This window comes from Salvelinus fontinalis, chromosome 25, assembly GCF_029448725.1.
Source record: "Salvelinus fontinalis isolate EN_2023a chromosome 25, ASM2944872v1, whole genome shotgun sequence".
Taxonomy (NCBI): Eukaryota; Metazoa; Chordata; class Actinopteri; order Salmoniformes; family Salmonidae; genus Salvelinus; species Salvelinus fontinalis.
The window spans coordinates 12,168,036-12,189,304 of record NC_074689.1 but is presented as its reverse complement, the minus strand read 5'-3'; the positions used below and the strand labels follow the sequence as shown (position 1 = coordinate 12,189,304).

Here is a 21,269-nt window from a genome sequence, read left to right as displayed (position 1 = left end):
ATTTTTGCTCACCGTTCTTGTGATCATTTTGACCCCACGGGGTGAGATCTTGCGTGGAGCCCCAGATCGAGGGAGATTATCAGTGGTCTTGTATGTCTTCCATTTCCTAATAATTGCTCCCACAGTTGATTTCTTCAAACCAAGCTGCTTACCTATTGCAGATTCAGTCTTCCCAGCCTGGTGCAGGTCTACAATTTTGTTTTTGGTGTCCTTTGACAGCTCTTTGGTCTTGGCCATAGTGGAGTTTGGAGTGTGACTGTTTGAGGTTGTGGACAGGTGTCTTTTATACTGATAACAAGTTCAAACAGGTGCCATTAATACAGGTAACGAGTGGAGGACAGAGGAGCCTCTTAAAGAAGAAGTTACAGGTCTGTGAGAGCCAGAAATCTTGCTTGTTTGTAGGTGACCAAATACTTATTTTCCACCATAATTTGCAAATAAATTCATTAAAAATCCTACAATGTAATTTTCTGGATTTTTTTTTCTCATTTTGTCTGTCATAGTTGAAGTGTACCTATGATGAAAATTACAGGCCTCTCTCATCTTTTTAAGTGGGAGAACTTGCACAATTGGTGGCTGACTAAATACTTTTTTGCCCCACTGTACATCTTGGTGGAGACGACTTGGGATACACCAAAGGGACGGCACTGGTGCGGCAGATGTGCGGATTTAGAGGTTTCCCGGGACAGCGGTGGTCTTCTCTGATATCGCGCAGCGGAGGAGCTGGATGTTCCAGTGCGACCAGAAGATAACCAAGTGCATAGAGTGGGCCCAGCACGATAAACATTTCAGAGAACACAATCCGCCACCCAGCCATAAAGCAGTGTGTTCCTGGGATGTACCATAGGGGTTGGAGTGCATCTGACGGATGAGGGCAACAACGTATTCTTTGAGAGTTGGTCTCTCCAGTATCCACCATTCTCTCCTCCGTAGTAGCAAGACGGAGTCCGGTACACAGGCGAGAGCGCTCCAGGACAGTAGGTGGCAGTAACGTGCCATAACGTTGGATGCCAACAGCCGATAAACCCCACAGAAGAAGAGGTGGGGGTGACAACATAGGTAGCTAGCTATGGACAACGATAGAGTGTCCTTCATCCCCGAAAGTTGGGCAGTTCTACTAGTTAGCTAGCAAGCTAGGACTCAGCAGGCGGGCTAGGTAGCTAGCTAGCTAACAATAGCTAGAACACCGGTAGACAGTGTATTTTGCCCCCGCCTGTTGTGCACTGTTTCAGAAGGTCTGTTAACGATGGCAAGGGCAGGTGTTCTGCAGGTGGGAATGAAGGACACTGTGTGCTAGCTAGTTAGCCAGCTAGATAGGAGGACTCGCACAGCAGGCGGGAGGCAACACCAGGTAGCTTTGCAGGAACCAATGGGATGCTCGAATGGAACAGGCCACAGTAGTAATCACCACAGCCCCTGTCCATTGCCATTCAACGATGCTCTTTTAAGAGCAAACTAATCATTGAAAATAAGCACACACCATACGTGTGTGGGGCGGTGTGTGTCGGGACTGGGGTGTCAAAACTATACACGAAAGAGAATGCTAAAAATGTCTCCTCAAAGAGGGGCGAACCCAGGACCCTCGGATCTCATGGCGGTGATGTTAACGCTTACGCTACAAACCCCTGTCATGAACACATTATCTTGACACTATTTAAATGGACAGTTTGGTGATGACAGGAAGCTTTTGTTGTTGTTCATTCACCTAGGACTGATTGAACATTTATTTATCTTACTTGGTTAAAGTTTGTTGTCTAAAACAGCCTCCCCCTTTTTCCTCCAAACATAGCGATAGTCATTAATGCCAAACAGTTATATTTTTGTTTCATCAGACCAGAGGACATTTCTTTGTCCCCATATGCAGTTGCAAACCATAGTCTGGCTTTTTTTTAATGGCGGTTTTGGAGCAGTGGCTTCTTCCTTGCTGAGTGGCCTTTCAGGTTATGTCGATATAGGACTCGTTTTACTGTGGATATAGATACTTTTGTACCGGTTTCCTCCAGCATCTTCACAAGGTCCTTTGCGGTTGTTCTGGGATTGATTTGCACTTTTCGCACCAAAGTACGTTCATCTCTTGGAGACAGAACGGGTCTCCTTCCTGAGTGGTATGACGGCTGCGTGGTCCCATGGTGTTTATACTTGCGTATTATTGTTTGCACAGATGAATGTGGTACCTTCAGGCATTTGGAAATTGCTCCCAAGGATGAACCAGACTTGTGGAGGTCTACAATGTGTTTTCTGAGGTCTTAGCTGATTTCTTTTGATTTTCCCATGATGTCAAGCAAAGAGGCACTGAGTTTGAAGGTAGGCCTTGACATACATCCACTGGTACACCTCCAATTGACTCGAATGATGTCAATTAGCCTATCGGAAGCTTCTAAAGCCATGCCGTCATTTTTTGGAATTTTCCAAGCTGTTTAAAGGCACAGTCAACTTAGTGTATGTAAACTTCTGACCCACTGGAATTGTGATAGTGAATTATAAGTGAAATAATCTGTCTGTAAACAATTGTTGGAAAAATTACTTGTGTCATGCACAAAGTAAATGTCCTAACCGATTTGCCAAAACTATAGTTTGTTAACAAGAAATCTGTGGAGTGGTTGAAAAATGAGTTTGAATGAAAGTGTATGTAAACTTCCGACTTCAACTGTACTCTACTCCACACACACAAGTCTCATCTAAAGTTTTTAAGTCATTGCGGCAAGCAATATGTTAACATCATTATAACATCATTGCAGCGAGCAAAAACACAACGTATTATATGGCATACTGTATGTGTATTCATCGGCACACATATATACATATTAGTATACATATTAGTACGTTACATAAGACATTTTAAACGCATGCAATGTAGACACATATATTAGCACTCTGGCTAAATATCCTTAGATAAATAACCATTAAAACGCAACACAGATCATTCATGTGTTGCTTTATGAAAGTCTCAATCCTCCTGAAGTACAAATGTCTGTCTATAGCGCTGAAAAGACGAAGAAAAAACCTGTTCTTACTCCTAAAATAAAACAGATATTTAACTTGGCTCTGGATTACATTTAGCTTCTGATGGTAATGATATTATAAAATGACTACTGGACAAACCCCATAAATAACTCCACTGTGTAGTTTCCAGACAGATATAATACTGCCTGGGAAGTACAGGTTTACAAATGCATATTGTTGAAGGCACAAAGTATCACTACGAATTCACTTCAATCCCACTGAAAGGTAGAACGTATACAAACAAAATGAAATTTGAAAGTTCTCTTATTTTCTTTCTATATCATTTACATTTTAAATCCTTTTTGGAAAAGAGAGTAACTACTGCTTTCCTAAGAGGGAATTTTCATTAATTATCTGATGTTTTGTTAAGCTAAAAATATCTACCTGGAACTGAACTTTGCATGAATGTTTTCATTTAGAGAACCACCGGTTGCCCTATGAATGATCTTATTAGGGGGTACCGATTGCAGTAAAGTATATAAAAACATGGACAGAGCCAAATACTGTACCACAAATACGTTTCTGATAATATTTAATACGCCTAGATCATAGAGGTACGAAATAAAGTAATTAATATTGAATTATTATACCGTAAATCAATTTAATTTGTATAAAAAATATATTTATCACACATTTTTTAAATTTATTTACTACATTTAAAATGGCCCAGTCATAGCTGAGAGAAGCTACCTTAGGTCATGATTATCATTAAAGTATAGGGGCCAGATATGCAATGAATGACTAACCACAATATCATATGATTGCAGTTACATCATGTCATGGGCCTAAACGGTATCTATCCAAATAAACTGACCGGTAACCACAGAGTGAGAGAAGGGAGAATTCCTTTCAAATCAGGCAGTAGATGGAGGTATTCCCAGTCAGTCTGGGTCACTGGCGTTTTTGGTCCTTTTGTGTTTTGACACATTAATATTCACCAGATGCACTGTCAGACCTTTCAGAGGCGCGTTTCATTTATGCTCTGTGGTGTGGGTAGACAGCGTGTCCAGCTGCTGCTTTTAGACAGCTCTCTTCTATCTCCTAAGTGTTGGCTCACACATGCACCCAAACAGGCCTAGTGTGTCAGAAACCAGAATTCCACAGACCCAGGCCAACCACTTCAATAAACATCCTACTACAAAGCAGGCGCTTTAAAACAGGAGCACCTTATACAATGTATTCAGACCCCTTGGATTTCTTCACATTTTATTGTGTTACAAAGTGAGATTTAATTGTCATTTTTGGTCAACAATCTACACAAAATACTCCGTAATGTCAAAGTGGGAGAAAAATGTGAACATTTGTTTTATATGAATAGAAATGAAACAACTAAAATATAGTCATTGCATAAGTATTCCGCTCCCTGAGTCAATACATGTAAGAAACACCTTTGGCAGCAACTAAAGCTGTCTTCTTGGGTAAGTCTCTAAGAACTTTGCACACCTGAATTGTGCAATATTTTCCCATTATTCTTTTCAAAATTCTTCAAGCTCTGTCATGATGTTGGGGATAATGGCTAGACAGCAATTTTCAAGTCTTGCGATAGATTTTCAAGCAGATTTAAGTCAAAACTGTAACTTGGCCACTCAGGAACATTCACACTCTTCTTGGTAAGCAACTCCAGTGTAGGTTATTGTCCTGCTGAAATATGGATTCCTCTCCCAGTCTCAGGGGTAAAGCAGACTGAACCTGGCTTTCGGTCTTTGTACAGTAGTTGAATCTGTGCTTGAAATTCAATACTTGACTGAGGGACCTTACAGATGTTGTATGTATGGAGAACAGAGGAAGGGTTAATCATTTTAAAATCATGTCAACCCCTATTATTTCACACAGAGTGAGTCCTTTATTATGTGATTTGTTAAACCAAATTTTAGGCTTGCCTAAACAAATTGGCTGAATACTTATGCAACGACTATATTTTAGTTATGAATGTATTTATCCACCCCCCAAAAATATTGTTTTCTTCCACTTTGACGTTACAGAATATTTATTTGTAACAATAAAATGTGAGGAAATACAAAGGGTCTGAATACTTATGCAATGCAATGTATATTTTTTCCAACGTCAGTTTGTCGACAATGTCATAAAATGTACGCAAAGCAGGCATGTGGAATTATGTTAAGGTGATAACATTATGTTTCTCTCAGGTGACATTAGCACTATTGTGACTATTACAATACAACAGACACGGAGAAATACCTTAAATCCATTGCTACTTTTTAGACAATTTCAAAAATATTGACTCAACTCCGCATAAAAATTCCTGTATGGATCACAGGAAAATAACCTGGATTTGACTGTTGTGGACTGCTGGCCTGCTAGAATACTACATGTTTAGTAGTACAGAACAGTAGTACAGAACAGTACAGAACTTATTTTCAGTCAAATTCCCAAAGCAGAGGAGGGCCGGGCCTCTACAGGCTTTACTGTACTGTACCTTGAGGTACTTGACCAGTTTCTGCATCTGCCAGTACTCTGAGGGCAGGTCTGTGTTGCTCTCCGTGCGGCGCTCTGGCTGCTCCTCATCCTCCTCACTCTCCGATGAACTCTCACTGAAGTCATCGGCGCCACCAACTCCTCCCGGGGTCTTACTGAGGAGCAGGATCCAGCAGGAGATAACAATCAACATCTAGGCTGTGTGTTCATACTCATAAACAAGAAGAGGTTCAATGTCGGTATGTGATAACAAAATATGAAGGTTAATGTCCAGGATTTACTTTTGTAATTTAAAATAACTGAAAGGTTAAGGGAAACAAGTTAAAATCACTATCTAGACCAAGTATGTGTAATAACTATACAAGCACTGGATGGTCTGCAGAAATAGATGGGAGCGGTTGAGGGTAACGGAAGGATAGGAGAAAAAACAAACAAAAGATGACTCTTGTAAAATAGATTGTGTCCCTAAAATGTATATACTATGTATAAGGTGGAAGTAAAAGCCTAAGTGTTGTTGTTCATTCGTTTAGTCCAATTAGGGGAGGGGTGGGAGGGTTAGTGGAAAACAAAGGAAAATATATTTTAAAAGATCTGTGTATATCACTGCAGAATGCTGTGGTAGCCATGCTGGTTAAGTGTGCCTTGAATTCTAAATAAATCAAAAACAGTATCACCAGCAAAGCACCCCCACACCATCACACCTCTTCCATGCTTCACGGTGGGAACCACACATGCGGAGATCATCTGTTCACCTACTCTGTCTCACACAAAGACACAGTGCTTGGAACCCAACATCTCAAATTTGGACTCATCAGACCAAAGGACCGATTTCCACTGGTCTAATGTCCATTGCTCGTGTTTCTTGGCCCAAGCAAGTCTCTTCTTCTTATTGGTGTCCTTTAGTAGTGGTTTCTTTGCAGCAATTCAACTATGAAGGCCTGATTCATACTGTCTCCTCTGAACAGTTGATGTTGAGATGTGTCATACTTGAACTCTGTGAAGCATTTATTTCAGCTGGAATCTGAGGATGGTAACTCTAATGAACTTATCCTCTGCAGCAGAGGTAACTTTGGATTGTCCTTTCCTGTGGTGGTCCTCATGAGAGCCAGTTTTATCATAGTGCTTGATGGTTTTTGTGACTGCACGTGAAGAAACTTTCAAAGTTCTTGAATTTTTTTCCGCATTGACTGACCTTCATGTCTTAAAGTAATGATGGACTGTCGTTTCTCTTTGCTTATTTGAGCTGTTCTTGCCATTATATGGACTTGGTCTTTTAGGGATATGTTCTGCTTACCACCCCTACCTTGTCACAACACAACTGATTGGCTCAAACACATTAAGAAGAAAAGAAATTCCACAAATGAACTTTTAACAAAGGCACAGCTGTTAATTGAAATGCATTCCAGGTGACTACCTCATGAAGCTGGTTGAGAGAATGCCAAGAGTGTGCAAAGCTGTCATCAAGGCAAAAGGTGGCTACTTTGAAGAATCTCAAATATAACATATCTTTTGAGATGTTTTAACACTTTTTTGGTTACTACATGATTCCATATGTGTTATTTCATAGTTTTGATATCTTCACTATTATTCTACAATGTAGAAAATAGTAAAAAGTAAAGAAAAACTCTTGAATCAGTAGGTGTCCAAACTTTTGACTGGTACTGTATATATTTACAAAAAACATATATGGGGGATTAGAAATGATGGAGACAATTACATTGATGGAAGCTACAATCTATCAGCAATATTAAAGCTGATCTACCCCCTAACATAATTAACTATACAAGTACATACACAGGAAGGATTTAAATAACTGTAATGATACACATAACAATATTTGAGGTTTTTCCATTTAAAATAACGGCAATGTTATTCTATACAACAAGCACCATTAAAATTCCAAACCTAAATGGAAGTGTCAGGTTTGAACGTCCTTGAGATCTAAGCAGCAGCAGCCAGGCATAAAGTGAAAGAGAGGGTCCGAAAGTAATGGGGGAACTGGAGTATTCATCATCATACTACACAGAGCAGGCCTCTTTACCGTAGCCTTCCTTCCATACACGCAAACAGAAATGCAGATGGATTTTAAAGTCAGCTGGGCCACTCAAATAAGTGTATCATTAAAACGACGCACCGCGGAGCAATGAAATTTGGTACACGTTCAAATGGGTCAGCGGGGAGATGGTTCCCATGTACACAGATAGCATTTCCAGAGAAGGCCATTATCAGAGGAAACCAGCCGATATGACCGTTTCCCAGGCAGCGTAGCAGAGCCATGATAAACACTGAACCAAGCCTTAATTAAGCAGTGAAGCACTGTCACTGTGTCTGCTATCACTACTGTCCATAAGTAATGTCAGTAGGCTCCCTGAAGGGGGATACCTATTCACAACTTGCACAACTGAATGCATTTAACCCAAACCTTCTGAATCAGAGAGGTGTGAGGGGCTGTCTTAATCGACGTCCAGGGGAGCAGTTGTTGTTGGGGGTTAATTGCCTGGCAGAACGGCAGATTTTTCACCTTTGCCAGGTCTGGGATTTAAACCAGCAACCTTTGGGTTACTGGCCCAACGCTCTTAACCGCTAGGCTACCTGCCTAGGTCCCCTCCTGTACGTGTACCAAGTTTCACTGGTGCAGGGTGGAAAAAAGCTAATTGGCAGAACAGTGGCTACAGTCGACCCAGTAACTTTACTAGAGGTCCTGTATATACTGGCCTGTCACAATTATGGGGACAGCTGGAAACCTGGCTGCCAGGCGCCAGAGGAAAAACAGGGAAGGTGTACATCAGACCCATACATTATCTTATATAAGAATACTTATAATCCACAGAAAATATCATCATGGGTCAAAAGAGTTTTGCCAATCTTTTCTTTCTGTTAACTCAGCAATCTCCTGTACTGTAGGCTGCTGCTTTCTCTGCTGTACTGTGGAAGCTCTATCATTTATGTAGTGCAGGAAGAGAAATCCCCATCAGGTGGCTTACGTTTTATTAGACGACTGCCGACCAGGTAAGGAGGACACAGAGAAATCGGCTTTCTTCTGCATCTTCTCCTGCGTCTCGGCAAACTTTTCACTCACTGCATTCTTTTTCGATTTCTTGTCATCTGCTTCACTAAAAAAAATGAAATAAAATAAAAGGCACACATCATTACCCATTTTTCTATTTTTAAATAGTTATTTATCGTAACATAACATTATCATCATCTAAGGCATTGAGGGAGAGAAGAGAGACGCAGGGATTTTAGGCTTTTTTAGCCGTTTAAGGCACTTTTATCTGGAGCCAGTTGCCTCTTAAAAATGGGGACACTTATCACAAGGTGCAGCTGCAAATACTCAAACCCCTGCTAGATCTATTTATCAATCAAAGAACATATGCGATAGATCATTTCTGTGAATTTATCCTCCCGCGCCCAAGTTTTCGGTCTATAATTGAGCTGAGGGGTTCAACACAGTGAACACATCCATTAACTGGGATCGTCCATATAACCAGGAATATTTGTGCTTGCCCTTAAATGTATAAGCCATATAAAACCATCTCTTTATAATGTGTGACTGCTGGCATGTGGAGAAGACACACTGAGACAAACACAGCCATCGGAGTTGCTTGACTCCAGCATCGCACCCTTCTTACTTAAAAGCTTCAAATCTATTGGAGCAGAAAGTTCCCGCCACGCATATTACACGCATTGCAATATTTGAAGGACATTGTATATAAGGGTGGAATTATCACGTACTCATAGGGAGATGCGAGACCGAGGTTCTTCCATTTCAAAGATGGTTCTAATTTCTTTTTGCCGCCTGGCTTGTTTTGCACAAGCTGTTGTCTCGCCTTCTCATGCACATTCTTTTCGTGATGCTCGTAAGACCTCTGGGGTTGGCCTTGTTCCTCTGCATCAACCAATTCCACATGTTGGACCTTTAGTGTTGGAGGTTCTTCTTGAACGGCAAAATCCTGTTGAGGGGAAAAAAGACATGAGAAAAGAGGACCTCTCTTAATTTGCACCAAAATGCTAGCAGTGAAATATACAATAAATTTGGGTCGTAAAATTATATGGACTTAGGTCGTTAAAAAAGCTCTTCCTCTGAATGATTGTTCTTTTAACAAAGTTTTCGGGCCTTTTGTGATTCTTTTAAGTTATAAAGCATATTTTCCATTCTACATCTGATATGTTGCCTCTTTATTCATTTATTTGAGAGACATCACACACTGGTGTCTGAAAGGGTGTCGTTCAGTTCTTCTCAGCCCAATAAGAACCCTATAAAAACGAATGAGGGTTATAAGTCTGTATCAGGGACTGTTCATGATAAAACAGAACTTTCTCAACATTCCCGCAGCAGAATAACAATTCAGCCTTTATTACTGAGCGAAGGGAATAAAATAACACATTCCCAGTGCTTTACAACATAGAAGAGGTCCCCCTCTATTAATTGGCTGAACAATATCAAAAGTTTATTGTTTCTTTACATTCCTCACGCTAAAACCTTGCAGTTTGGCATGGAGAAAGTAGAGCCTTTGTGTCACTGTTATTCAAAGATGATTTTTAAAGTTTTTGAAGGTCTTTTTACCCAACTTTACAACCTAACATAAGAATGCCAACAAGACACACATGAATGGATTGCAGGCAGGGAACGTTTTATAATCACAGACACCTGCTAGGCAGAAAATTGTTCGCCTCAGACTGCCATTGCTCTCAATGAGCTCATTTTTGATTTGTGATTTTCAGAAGTAAAAGGGGAAAAATAATTAACATGGAATACCACGGCTATGTTCGTACGTTCGGCTCAACCACGCTCGGGCCACTTTTCAAAAGGCTTGTTTGTCTTAGAACCCAGAGTGACCTTCCAGCTACTGCAGGCCAATTCAGTCCACCGTGGCTGCATTTCAGGTGTCCAACCGTACCTCTTTTTATGATACCTGAAATGGACAAACTCCATATGCTAAGACCGAAGGAAACATTCCAAAGTCTATGGCACACTACAGCAGCGCACACAGCACAGGGACGGCTCTGTCAGGGCAGTGAGAGGGCCAACAAACAAGTGCACAGACACTTTAAGCAAGTCTGACGCCTGTCTGCCTGCAACTCTCCTCACACTTCTCAGCGACAAATATACATTTTTTTACTACAGCTGACTTCCAAATCATTGGAACAATTATTATTTTTGTGCCACGTTCCAAGCCCTCACTGAGAAACCTGAGACTCCAAATATTTACACATGTTATGGACTTGTATCTATAATGACTTGCGCCACACAGTGATGGAAAATCAGAAGAGGTGCAACAAATGTGCAGCTGTCAGCTAATGGGTAGCTGGCAGTGGCGGAGCTCCGCGAGACTCCGTGTGGAGAGTGAACATGACAGCAGAGATAGATTGATTTCGGGATTTTTGAATTGCATTTTTGCGTGTGATCGCGCATGCATAACACAGACACCATGTCCAATTTCTAATCACGTTGTAATTTTCAGAACGAGTCAGTCCAACACGTTCTGTCGGTCCAACACACCAAGGAAGGGAGTAGCATTATGCGGTATGCTTCCCATGTGCTGCACTCTTCTCCTCTGGCTGCCTCTTGCTTATTTGATTGAGAATGTCTGATCTAATAAAACTGTGAAAAATTATCTGCTTCCGCGACGCTGGAAACGAGTAGATCATGTTCAGAGATTGGTGTTGTTATCTTTGGCTATCACCCTGCCAGGCTTCATGTTGACTTGGATCACAACCATTTTGGGCTCTTGGTGATACAATCAGAGAGCAGGTCCCGGCCGGAGCGGTTTCAGACGTACATTTTTTTGTCCTCAAGATTGAGTGCAATTACTTTATTGCTGTATGTCTGAACAGGTTACAGTACTGCACTGCCTGTTGCACCAATCAATACAAAAGGCTTTTAGCTGCAATCAGCATTCACTGCTGAGTCAAGCTGACCCTTTCTCATATAAGAAGTGTGCTTAAGTATTGCAGAGGGAAAATCCTTTGGTGGGGTGTAAAAAGGCCAAAAAGAGATTGCCTGATTTGAGTGCAAAACACTCCCTTTATATCACCTGACCGTCACAATTCAATGTTTTTCTACATAACTGTAGCAACTTCAAAGGGCAAAAGAAGTAGGCAGAGAAAACCTGTGACTCGAATTGTATCTCAGCTACCTCATTTACAGTAGTTTTACGGCCTACTGTCCAACATCCTCAGACCGACAGGTTCAGCCTCATGGCATCACTCCTCACAGACACAGGACTCATAAAACATTAAAGCCTGGATGGCCATTTTACACAGCACAGCGGCCTGGCACTGCTCATTGGGGTTTATACTGCCCCACTTACCCGCCACTTAACCTAACCTGTCTCTCTGTGGCACTAAGTCACACTGACTGGCCAAGCACAATTCAATTGAAAGTAATGAGGCTCTTTTTCCTTGATAATATCGTTATTTCCAAATGGGGAGAACAATGGTTGTTATAGGCCACTGCAGTAACATTATGTAAATGGTAAATGTCTCGGGAACGTCCATCGATTATAGAGGGGCTATTATGGCAGATCGTACTTCAGACAACTCTTGTATGTCAAACAAGACATTTCCTTTGTCTTAAGCTCTTGTCCATAAAGCAAGCACTGACTTACCGGTTCCTGAAATTGTGTGGGAAAAGAACAAATACAGTGGGGAGAACAAGTATTTGATACACTGCCGATTTAGCAGGTGTTCCTACTTACAAAGCATGTAGAGGTCTGTCATTTTTATCATAGGTACAACTCAACTGTGAGAGACGGAATCAAAAAAAAAAAAAAATCCAGAAAATCACATTGTATGATTTTTAAGTAATTAATTTGCATTTTATTGCATGACATAAGTATTTGATACATCAGAAAAGCAGAACTTAATATTTGGTACAGAAACCTTTGTTTCCAATTACAGAGATCATACGTTTCCTGTAGTTCTTGACCAGGTTTGCACACACTGCAGCAGGGATTTTGGCCCACTCCTCCATACAGACCTTCTCCAGATCCTTCAGGTTTCGGGGCTGTCGCTGGGCAATACGGACTTTCAGCTCCCTCCAAAGATTTTCTATTGGGTTCAGGTCTGGAGACTGGCTAAGCCACTCCAGGACCTTGAGATGCTTCTTACGGAGCCACAACTTAGTTGCCCTGGCTGTGTGTTTCGGGTCATTGTCATGCTGGAAGACCCAGCCACGACCCATCTTCAATGCTCTTACTGAGGGAAGGAGGTTGTTGGCCAAGATCTCGCGATACATGGCACCATCCATCCTCCCCTCAATACGGTGCAGTCGTCCTGTCCCCTTTGCAGCAAAGCATTCCTAAGAAAGATGTTTCCACCTCCATGCTTCACAGTTGGGATGGTGTTCTTGGGGTTGTACTCATCCTTCTTCTTCCTCCAAACACGGCGAGTGGAGTTTAGACCAAAAAGCTCTATTTTTGTCTCATCAGACCACATGACCTCCCATTCCTCCTCTGGATCATCCAGATGGTCATTGGCAAACTTCAGACGGGCCTGGACATGCGCTGGCTTGAGCAGGGGGACCTTGCGTGCGCTGCAGGATTTTAATCCATGACGACGTAGTGTGTTACTAATGGTTTTCTTTGAGACTGTGGTCCCAGTTCTCTTCAGGTCATTGACCAGGTCCTGCCGTGTAGTTCTGGGCTGATCCCTCACCTTCCTCATGATCATTGATGCCCCACGAGGTGAGATCTTGCATGGAGCCCCAGACCGAGGGTGATTGACCGTCATCTTGAACTTCTTCCATTTTCTAATAATTGCGCCAACAGTTGTTGCGTTCTGACCAAGCTGCTTGCCTATTGTCCTGTAGCCCATCCCAGCCTTGAGCAGGTCTACAATTTTATCCCTGATGTCCTTACACAGCTCTCTGGTCTTGGCTATTGTGGAGAGGTTGGAGTCTGTTTGATTGAGTGTGTGGACAGGTGTCTTTTATACAGGTAACGAGTTCAAACAGGTGCAGTTAATACAGGTAATGAGTGGAGAACAGGAGGGCTTCTTAAAGAAAAACTAACAGGTCTGTGAGAGCCGGAATTGTTACTGGTTGGTAGGTGATCAAATACTTATGTCATGCAATAAAATGCAAATTAATTACTTAAAAATCATACAATGTGATTTTCTGGATTTTTGTTTTAGATTCCGTCTCTCACAGTTGAAGTGTACCTATGATAAATATTACAGACCTCTACATGCTTTGTAAGTAGGAAAACCTGCAAAATCGGCAGTGTATCAAATACTTGTTCTCCCCACTGTATATTCTTGTCTGCCCGGCTTTACATTTACAAACTACAATATATTATTGTGATAACGTCCCACTGGTTGAGTTGTCAAGTAATGTGAATTCAACGTGAAATCAACAAAACATTTCACCATGTCATTGGATTGAGGTAAAAAGTTGGGTGAAAAAAAAGACTAAATTGTCTTATGTTGATGACTTTTGCAAATCCAATCAGTTTTCCACATTGATTCAACGTCCTCACATAGAATTTCTGTTGTTGAAGTGACGTGGAAACAACGTTGATTCAACCAGTGGGCTCCTCATTTTAAAGAGCAAGATTTGCAGAAAGGGGTAAAAGGAAATCAGTTTTAATCACATTTCCATTTCAATAGCTCAAGGACAGAATTATAGTGAATATAAACCAGCCCAGGAGAAACCAGCAAGAGCAACAATGACCATAGTCTTTGCTAACAGAAATGAACAATTTAAAGTGGGAAAATACTATTATTTGTTTAGCTAGACTACTTTGTTGTAACTACTCATAAGAGAGTCCAAATAGACATGAGGAAACTAATAAATACTCAATATACTTGTTTAATCAATTAAATAAAACATTGTGTCCTTTCCTAGAACATAAATAAATGTACAAGGTTTCTCCGTAAATATTGGCCCCTGTAACTGTATAGCTAGCATGCCTGTAAATTATACAGCATTTTCCAACAATACATTATTGAGTCACTCGTGACAAAAAATATGTCCAAATATTCAGATGATAAACACATTTTTTCCCACCACAGCTTGAAGTCATTATTGGGGTGATTTGTTAATTCATCAAATCACTTAAGCAGGAAACAGCACTACTGAATGAATCACTGGCATTTCAGGGCAACACATGACTCTGTCTGTGTGAGTAACTGGACTGTTTTTTTAACATTCTTTTCAACTGGGGTGATTTGGAAAGTAAGGTTAGGTAGTGCTGCTACAGCTTCAGAGAGTTCTCACTGTGCACTGTGACAACCAGACACTAGCTCACCGGGGAGGACGAGTGCAGACACTGATTCACAATCCTAAACGCACTCTACTATGCATTACATTACGTCATCTATGATCAGTCGAATGCATACTGCTTCGTAGGGTTATCGGCAGAGCAACTATTACCCGGAGAAAACCGCAACCTGCTTCACGTGAAACCCTACCTGTTTATTTATGTTCTCTGCAAAATGGGGAGACGTGCTTTTCAGAAGGGTTGCCAGGTCTTTGTAGACCTCGCTTGTTCTGTCATAGGCATTTTCCTCACCCTCCTGCCTGATGCCCTGTGAAGATGAAGATGACATTTTATGTATCAGATCAATACTACTAATACATAATACCATGAAGCTATTCACTGTTACTGGCAGAGACCCCTATAGACTAACTATAGGCTCAGTTGGATATCTGTCAGAACCTCTGAGGTTAGAGAGGGTCAAAGTATCAAAATGCAGCTTCACAGGCTGGAATTCAAAACCAGTATGCACCGCCTGTACCCACATTATGTTAAACTGTAATCTTTTAGGTGTCATTTTTGTAAATATACCATCAATGTCATACATGTTGGAACACGGGTTTCAGTGTCCTGAATTGAACCATTTCCAGGTGAGGAAACAGGGAGACAGGAAATGTACTAACTCAGCCAATCAGGCAGTGACGGAGAGAGTGAAAGACGCTGAGGCATGTAAAATGTTTTCTTCTGATTAATTGCAGACACGTTAAGGTCAATGGGGTGGTTGTAAATGTTTAACAACACAGGGCAAACTTGGAATTCCACCATGCAGTTAACGCTACTTCAGTACATTCCAAAACTTTTCAGTGACACTTACCTAATGTTTTGGAAACTTTACAGGCTATCATTAACTGAAACGTTCTATATTTAAAAAAATTATATTCAGATTATTTTTAATTTGCCGTGCTTGTTCATAACAATTGGCAAACATACTGTGCTATAATATCTCGACTATTAATTGACCGATGCCTAAAGCATTTATGATAAAACACATCCTGTAGACTAAAAATAATATCTAATGCGGAGAATGGAATACTGTTGACTGAAATTCAGTTTATGGAAACTGAAACGAAAGGAGAAAATAGAGAGCGTTTCTTGCTGCAGGATTTCTGTTTGACAGTTTAAACATAATCCTCAACTCATTTGGGTCTCAGTCTACGGGAAACTGGTGTTGATTCAGTGACACTAATCTATCTCTAGCTATCTTACCCCGTTGAGAAAGACTCCAGCTGTGCTGCAGGTGATGTGCAGGGGCTGAGTGTCACACGGCTTTATCACTAGGTAGCAAATCTCACCATGCACCTGCCTCCAAGGAGGAGTTCGACAGCCATTGGTGAACTCATAATCTGCAGAAAAATAAGAAGAGCATGTCAGTTCAGTGTACAATGTACGTTAAATCAATAGGATTTCACCATACAGTAGTAATGTCTCTATAGGGAATTAGGCCACATTGTGAGTTTTCCCTGAAGGTACAGAACGTATGAGGGGATCGAGAATTAGAGGGAAAATACAGTTCCAATACGGGTTCAAAGTGTGCAGCATCACACGAGAAATCATCGCTGTTCCCTGAGCTGCCAGCGAGGATGACGGATCAACTCTACCTCAGAGAGAGCAGTACAGGGGCTGGCATCCCAAATGGCACACTATTCCATATTTAGTGCACTACTTTTGACCAGGGCCCATAGGGCTCAGGTCAAAATGAGTGCACTATATAGGGAACAGGGTGCCATTTGGGATGCAGTACAGGTCTGAAGACAGAAGACCAGGTTATTTAGAGCTCGCTGTGATTTCACTCCCTGATAAATCATCCTCTGAAAACAGCTACCCCGCAGAGCATCGTGACACACATATCACCTTATTTTAATGTGCCCGATATGACAGGTTGGAGACTATTTGCATAGAAGTTTTTTTCAAAAGACTGCATTTATCACTGGGGTGGTGCGTTTTCCACTGAACGGTTAATTGTTATGTCATCGCAAATGTGCCGCGCCGACTGAGGCAAGTGAAACAATTGATTGTCTCAGTACATCTGACATGTATAATGACTAACATGTTTTTTAGGGTTGAACACAGATATTTTGTATATCCCAGTATTACCCTCTAATAGCAAAAGAAAGAAAATGGGAAAGATAACTCAAACCTGATGTGTATTGAACAGACGTCAACACCCTTTTCTCCCCTTTACTGCAGAAGCTTTTCAGCAGCTCAACATCATTCTTCACTGTGGCAGGACTGAGCCTAACATCCCTGTACAAAAAAACAACAAAAACAAATACAGACAATTCATCTTGGGCCCATTTGTGGTCGTTCTGTCTGGTAAGAAACTGTTTTTTAATTAGTGAAACCCATATGTTTGTACTTGTCTGAAGTGGGAGTCAGTGTGTGAATGAAGATAGATTGATTTGTTATTGATAGAGATTGCAGAGAGTGAGGAGGAGGACGGAAAGGCACCCACTGGGAGATCTGCTTGAGGGAGTTGCTGAGGAGCTGAGTGTCCAGCTGCTGCAGTAGGATGAGCAGCTTCACTTTGATCTCAGTCTCCTTGGCCTGGTCCCCCTCCTTTACCTTCTCCAGGAGACGCAGCACAGAGCTGTCCTCCCCCTCCACTGTGGCGAAGCTAGGTCCCAGCATCTTCGCAACAGGGTCTCTGTTGGCTACAAATTACAAAAATGGTTAAGTCCATACATTTTGTTTTCTTGTTTATTTTGCCAGATTGTCCCATTGAGGTCAAACGATGTAGGCCTATTTTAAGAAAGTCCAGGCCTAGGGTAATATAGACATACAGTAGATTCATGTTTTCTTTTCTCAAACTAACATAGCTATTAGCAAGTACCACATTATGGCTTGGAGGGTACAGTAAATATGACTGAAGAATTGCAAACATAATCTGATGCCAGTTTCTAATTGGATGAAAGTAGACGATAACAAGGAGGACAAACAAATTATGCCTGTGGCTTATGGGAAGTATGCAGCTTTGACTATTTAGGATGCAAATGGGATGCAAAGTCTCATTCTGTGGTTGACATGGTTTACCTTCCAGGCAAGCTCGGACCTCCTTGAGCTTCTTATCCGTTGCCAGCTGCACTATTTTGGACAGCTGACTGAAGCTGTGCACAGAAATGCTCGGAGGGGTGAGCTGCAACATAGGATGCCCATCCCTGTCTGTTTCCTGTGACTTTACAGCGGGGCCACTGAAAATAGAGAAACACACATATTTTTAAGCATAAACTAGCAACACGCACACCGTTTTCCTTCTCTATCTATGCCTAGATACTTTTTCTATTCGGTGTCTATGCTAATATCATAAATATGCTTTTCGGAAGGAAAAGGGAATGTTCTCAGAATTAACAAATGCACACTTTTGTTATCAGTGAAATCTACAGTAAATTGTTTGGTTTCCCTTACAGAAAAAACACGTGTTCCACATGTCATCACGTAATCTCATGTGATTGCATGTGATCTTAGTTGAAGTTAATGTGATTACATGTAAAAGCAACATGCACAGAAAATTGGCCAGTTTTACCTAGAGTGGATTTTCCCATGTAACATTTCTAGTGTTGAGTCAGGTGTTAACTCTGTAAGTGTGAAATTAACACTCATTGGTGTAAAAGAACCCCAGTGTTGGTGGTAATAAGAAGTGTTAAACCAAAACCACGGCCATCATTATCCTATTTCCCTGCATGCTATATTGCAGGTTGATTATTAGAATTGTTTGTTTCAATATCTATAATGTATATTGATTCATTATCTAATTTTATGCTACTCAAATATAAATAATATACATTTTTCTAAAATATTTCAATTGGTTACTTGGAGTTATTGCACCCGTTAATTAAATGGTTGTTCCAGTTTCTCTGTTTAAGATAGTCTCATAGATAAAAAAAAAAAAAAAAAAATATATATATATATATATATATATATATATATATATATATATATATATATATATATATATATATATATATATATATATATATATATATATATAAATAAAACATATTTTTTCTGGCTCTTTACTGAAATACATGTCTCTTGCTAAAGAAATTACCGTAATAACGAGCTACTATCTTTAAGACTTTGTCTGGGGGAAAATGTATCCATAACTGTTAAAGGGATCTATCGTCCTCCTTCGGCTAACCTTTGTGCACTCGAGGAGTTAGCTAGTTTGTTGTATTCCTTTACTAAATCAAAAGTTATTATCCTGGGTAACGTAAATTATGATTGGGAAATTGAGGCTTCGGACAATCTAAAAGACATGTGTAATGAACCTAACCCAGCTGGTGACTAAGCCTAATCTGATTATTATGTAAACACTCACATTGTTATCAGGAAATATTCCAAAAGTATGGAAATCAGCTCTTGTGCTGCCACTCCATAAGGACGGGGATATTAGTGATCTTCATCATTATCACCCCATTTCAAGGCTTCCCTGTCTAGCTAAGATTCTTGAATCCTTGGTAAATGTACAACTTTGCTCTTTTTTATCTGAGAAATGTATGTTGAATGTAAACCAAATCAGGGTTTAGGCCTGGGCATAGCACTATTACAGCAACCACTTCAGTTGTTAATGGTATTGTCAATGCTTCAGATACCTAAATGACGTGCTGCTTTGTTTGTGGACCTGTCAAAAGCTTTTGATACTGTTGATCATGCTATTTTATTGAATAAGTTGTCCTCAATAGGCCTGAGCTCTGACGCGTGTGAATGGTTTAATGATTATCTTAGATGACAGAACTCAGGCCATCTTAATTGTTGGGGCTAAGTCTGCATTTCTTGATGTACCACAGGGGTCGATTTTGGGACCTGCTCTCTTCCCTATTTAAATAAACACCATTAATCAAAAAGTAATTGCCCTCTTACACTCAATTTGTTGGTTGTGCCATCTTTAGCTGCAATGACTGCAACCTAATGCTTCCTGAAGTTGTTGATCAGTCTCTCACATCGCTGTGGAGGAATTTTGGCAAACTCTTGCATGCAGAACTGCTTTTTTCAAGTCCTGCCACAACATCTCAATTGGGATTAGGTCTGGACTTTGACTAGGGCATTTCAAAACTTCAAATGTGTTGCTTATTAACCATTTTCATGTAGACTTGATTGTGTGTTTTGGATCATTGTCTTACAGCATGACCCAGCTGCGCTTCAGTTTCAGCTCACAGACAGATGGCCTGACATTCTCCTGTAGAATTCTCTGATGCAGAGTAGAATCCATGGTTCCTTCTATTAAGGCAAGTCGTTCAGGTCCTGAGGCAGCAAAGCATCCACAAACCATCACACTACCACCACCATGCTTGACCGTTGATATGAGGTTCTTACTGTGGAATGCAGTGTTTGGTTTTTGCCAGACATAATGGGACCTATCTCATCCAAAAAGTTGACTCAAGTTTGTCAAAAAGCACCTGGATGATCATAAAAACTCTTGGAAAAATGTTCTATGGACAGATGAATCAAAAGTATAACTTTTTGGAAGACATGGGTCCAATATATATATGTGTATAATGTGCATATTCACAAGTGCATTCTGAAAGTATTCAGATCGCTTGACTTTTTCCACATTTTGTTACGTTACAGCCTTATTCTAAAGTGCATTTTTTTTTTTTTTTACATTTTCATCAATCTACACACAATACCCCATAATGACAAAGCAAAAACAGATTTTTAGATTTTTTTGCAAATTTATTTAAAAAAAAATTCAAACGGAAATATCACATTTACGTAAGTATTCAGACCCTTTACTCAGTACTTTGTTGAAGCCCCTTTGGTAGTGATTACAGCCTGAAGTCTTCTTGGGTTCCAAACTGCTTCCATTTAAGAATGATGGAGGCCACTGTGTTCTTGGGGACCTTCAACGCTACAAGCTTCAAACTCTGTCAGGTTAGATGGGGAGCGTCGCTGCACAGCTATTTTCAGGTCTCTCCAGAGATGTTCCATCGGTTTCAAGTTCAGGCTCTGGCTGGGCCACTCAAGGACACTCAGAGACTTGTCCCGAAGCTACTCCGGCATTGTCTTGGCTGTGTGCTTAGGGTTGTTGTCCTGTTGGAAGGTGAACCGCCCCAGAATGAGGTACTGAGCACTCTGGAGAAGGTTTTCATCAAGGATCTCTCTGTACTTTGCTCCGTTCATCTTTCCCTCGATCCTGACTAGTCTCCCAGTCCCTGCTGCTGAAAAACATCCGCACAACAGGATGCTGACACCACCGTGCTTCACCAGAGGGATGGTGCCAGGTTTCCTTCAGAGGTGACGCTTAGCATTCAGGCCAAAGAGTTCAATCTTGGTTTCATCAAACCAGAGAATCTTGTTTCTCATGGTTTGAGTCCTTTAAGTGCCCTTTGGCAAACTCCAAGTGGGCTGTCATGTGCCTTTTATTAAGGAGTGGCTTCCGTCTGGCCACTCTAACATAAAGGCCTGATTGCTGGAATGCTGCAGAGATGGTTGTCCTTCTGAGAGATTCTCCCATCTTCACAGAGGAACTCACCAAGGCCAAGGCCTTTCTGTTCCGGATTGCTCAGTTTGGCCAGGGCCGCCAGCTCTAGGAAGGGTCTTGGTGGTTCCAAACTGCTTCCATTTAAGAATGAT

General features: G+C 41.0%; 1 protein-coding gene across 2 annotated transcripts in view; it reads right to left on the bottom strand.

The window, feature by feature from the left end:
• Positions 1–21,269, bottom strand: part of LOC129822844 (outer dynein arm-docking complex subunit 2-like) — a 78,646-nt gene that overhangs the window by 54,273 nt on the left and 3,104 nt on the right. For both annotated transcript variants that reach the window (XR_008754539.1, XM_055881298.1), the window contains exons 3-10: positions 17,730–17,887; positions 17,152–17,350; positions 16,837–16,943; positions 15,906–16,042; positions 14,854–14,970; positions 9,175–9,392; positions 8,424–8,552; positions 5,441–5,594 (exon numbers count right to left, since the gene is read on the bottom strand). Coding sequence is in view for 1 of the 2 variants with exons in the window: in XM_055881298.1 (XP_055737273.1) it covers positions 5,441–5,594; positions 8,424–8,552; positions 9,175–9,392; positions 14,854–14,970; positions 15,906–16,042; positions 16,837–16,943; positions 17,152–17,350; positions 17,730–17,887 (1,219 nt within the window). In the remaining variant the exon portion in view is untranslated. The remainder of the gene's footprint in view (positions 1–5,440; positions 5,595–8,423; positions 8,553–9,174; positions 9,393–14,853; positions 14,971–15,905; positions 16,043–16,836; positions 16,944–17,151; positions 17,351–17,729; positions 17,888–21,269) is intronic.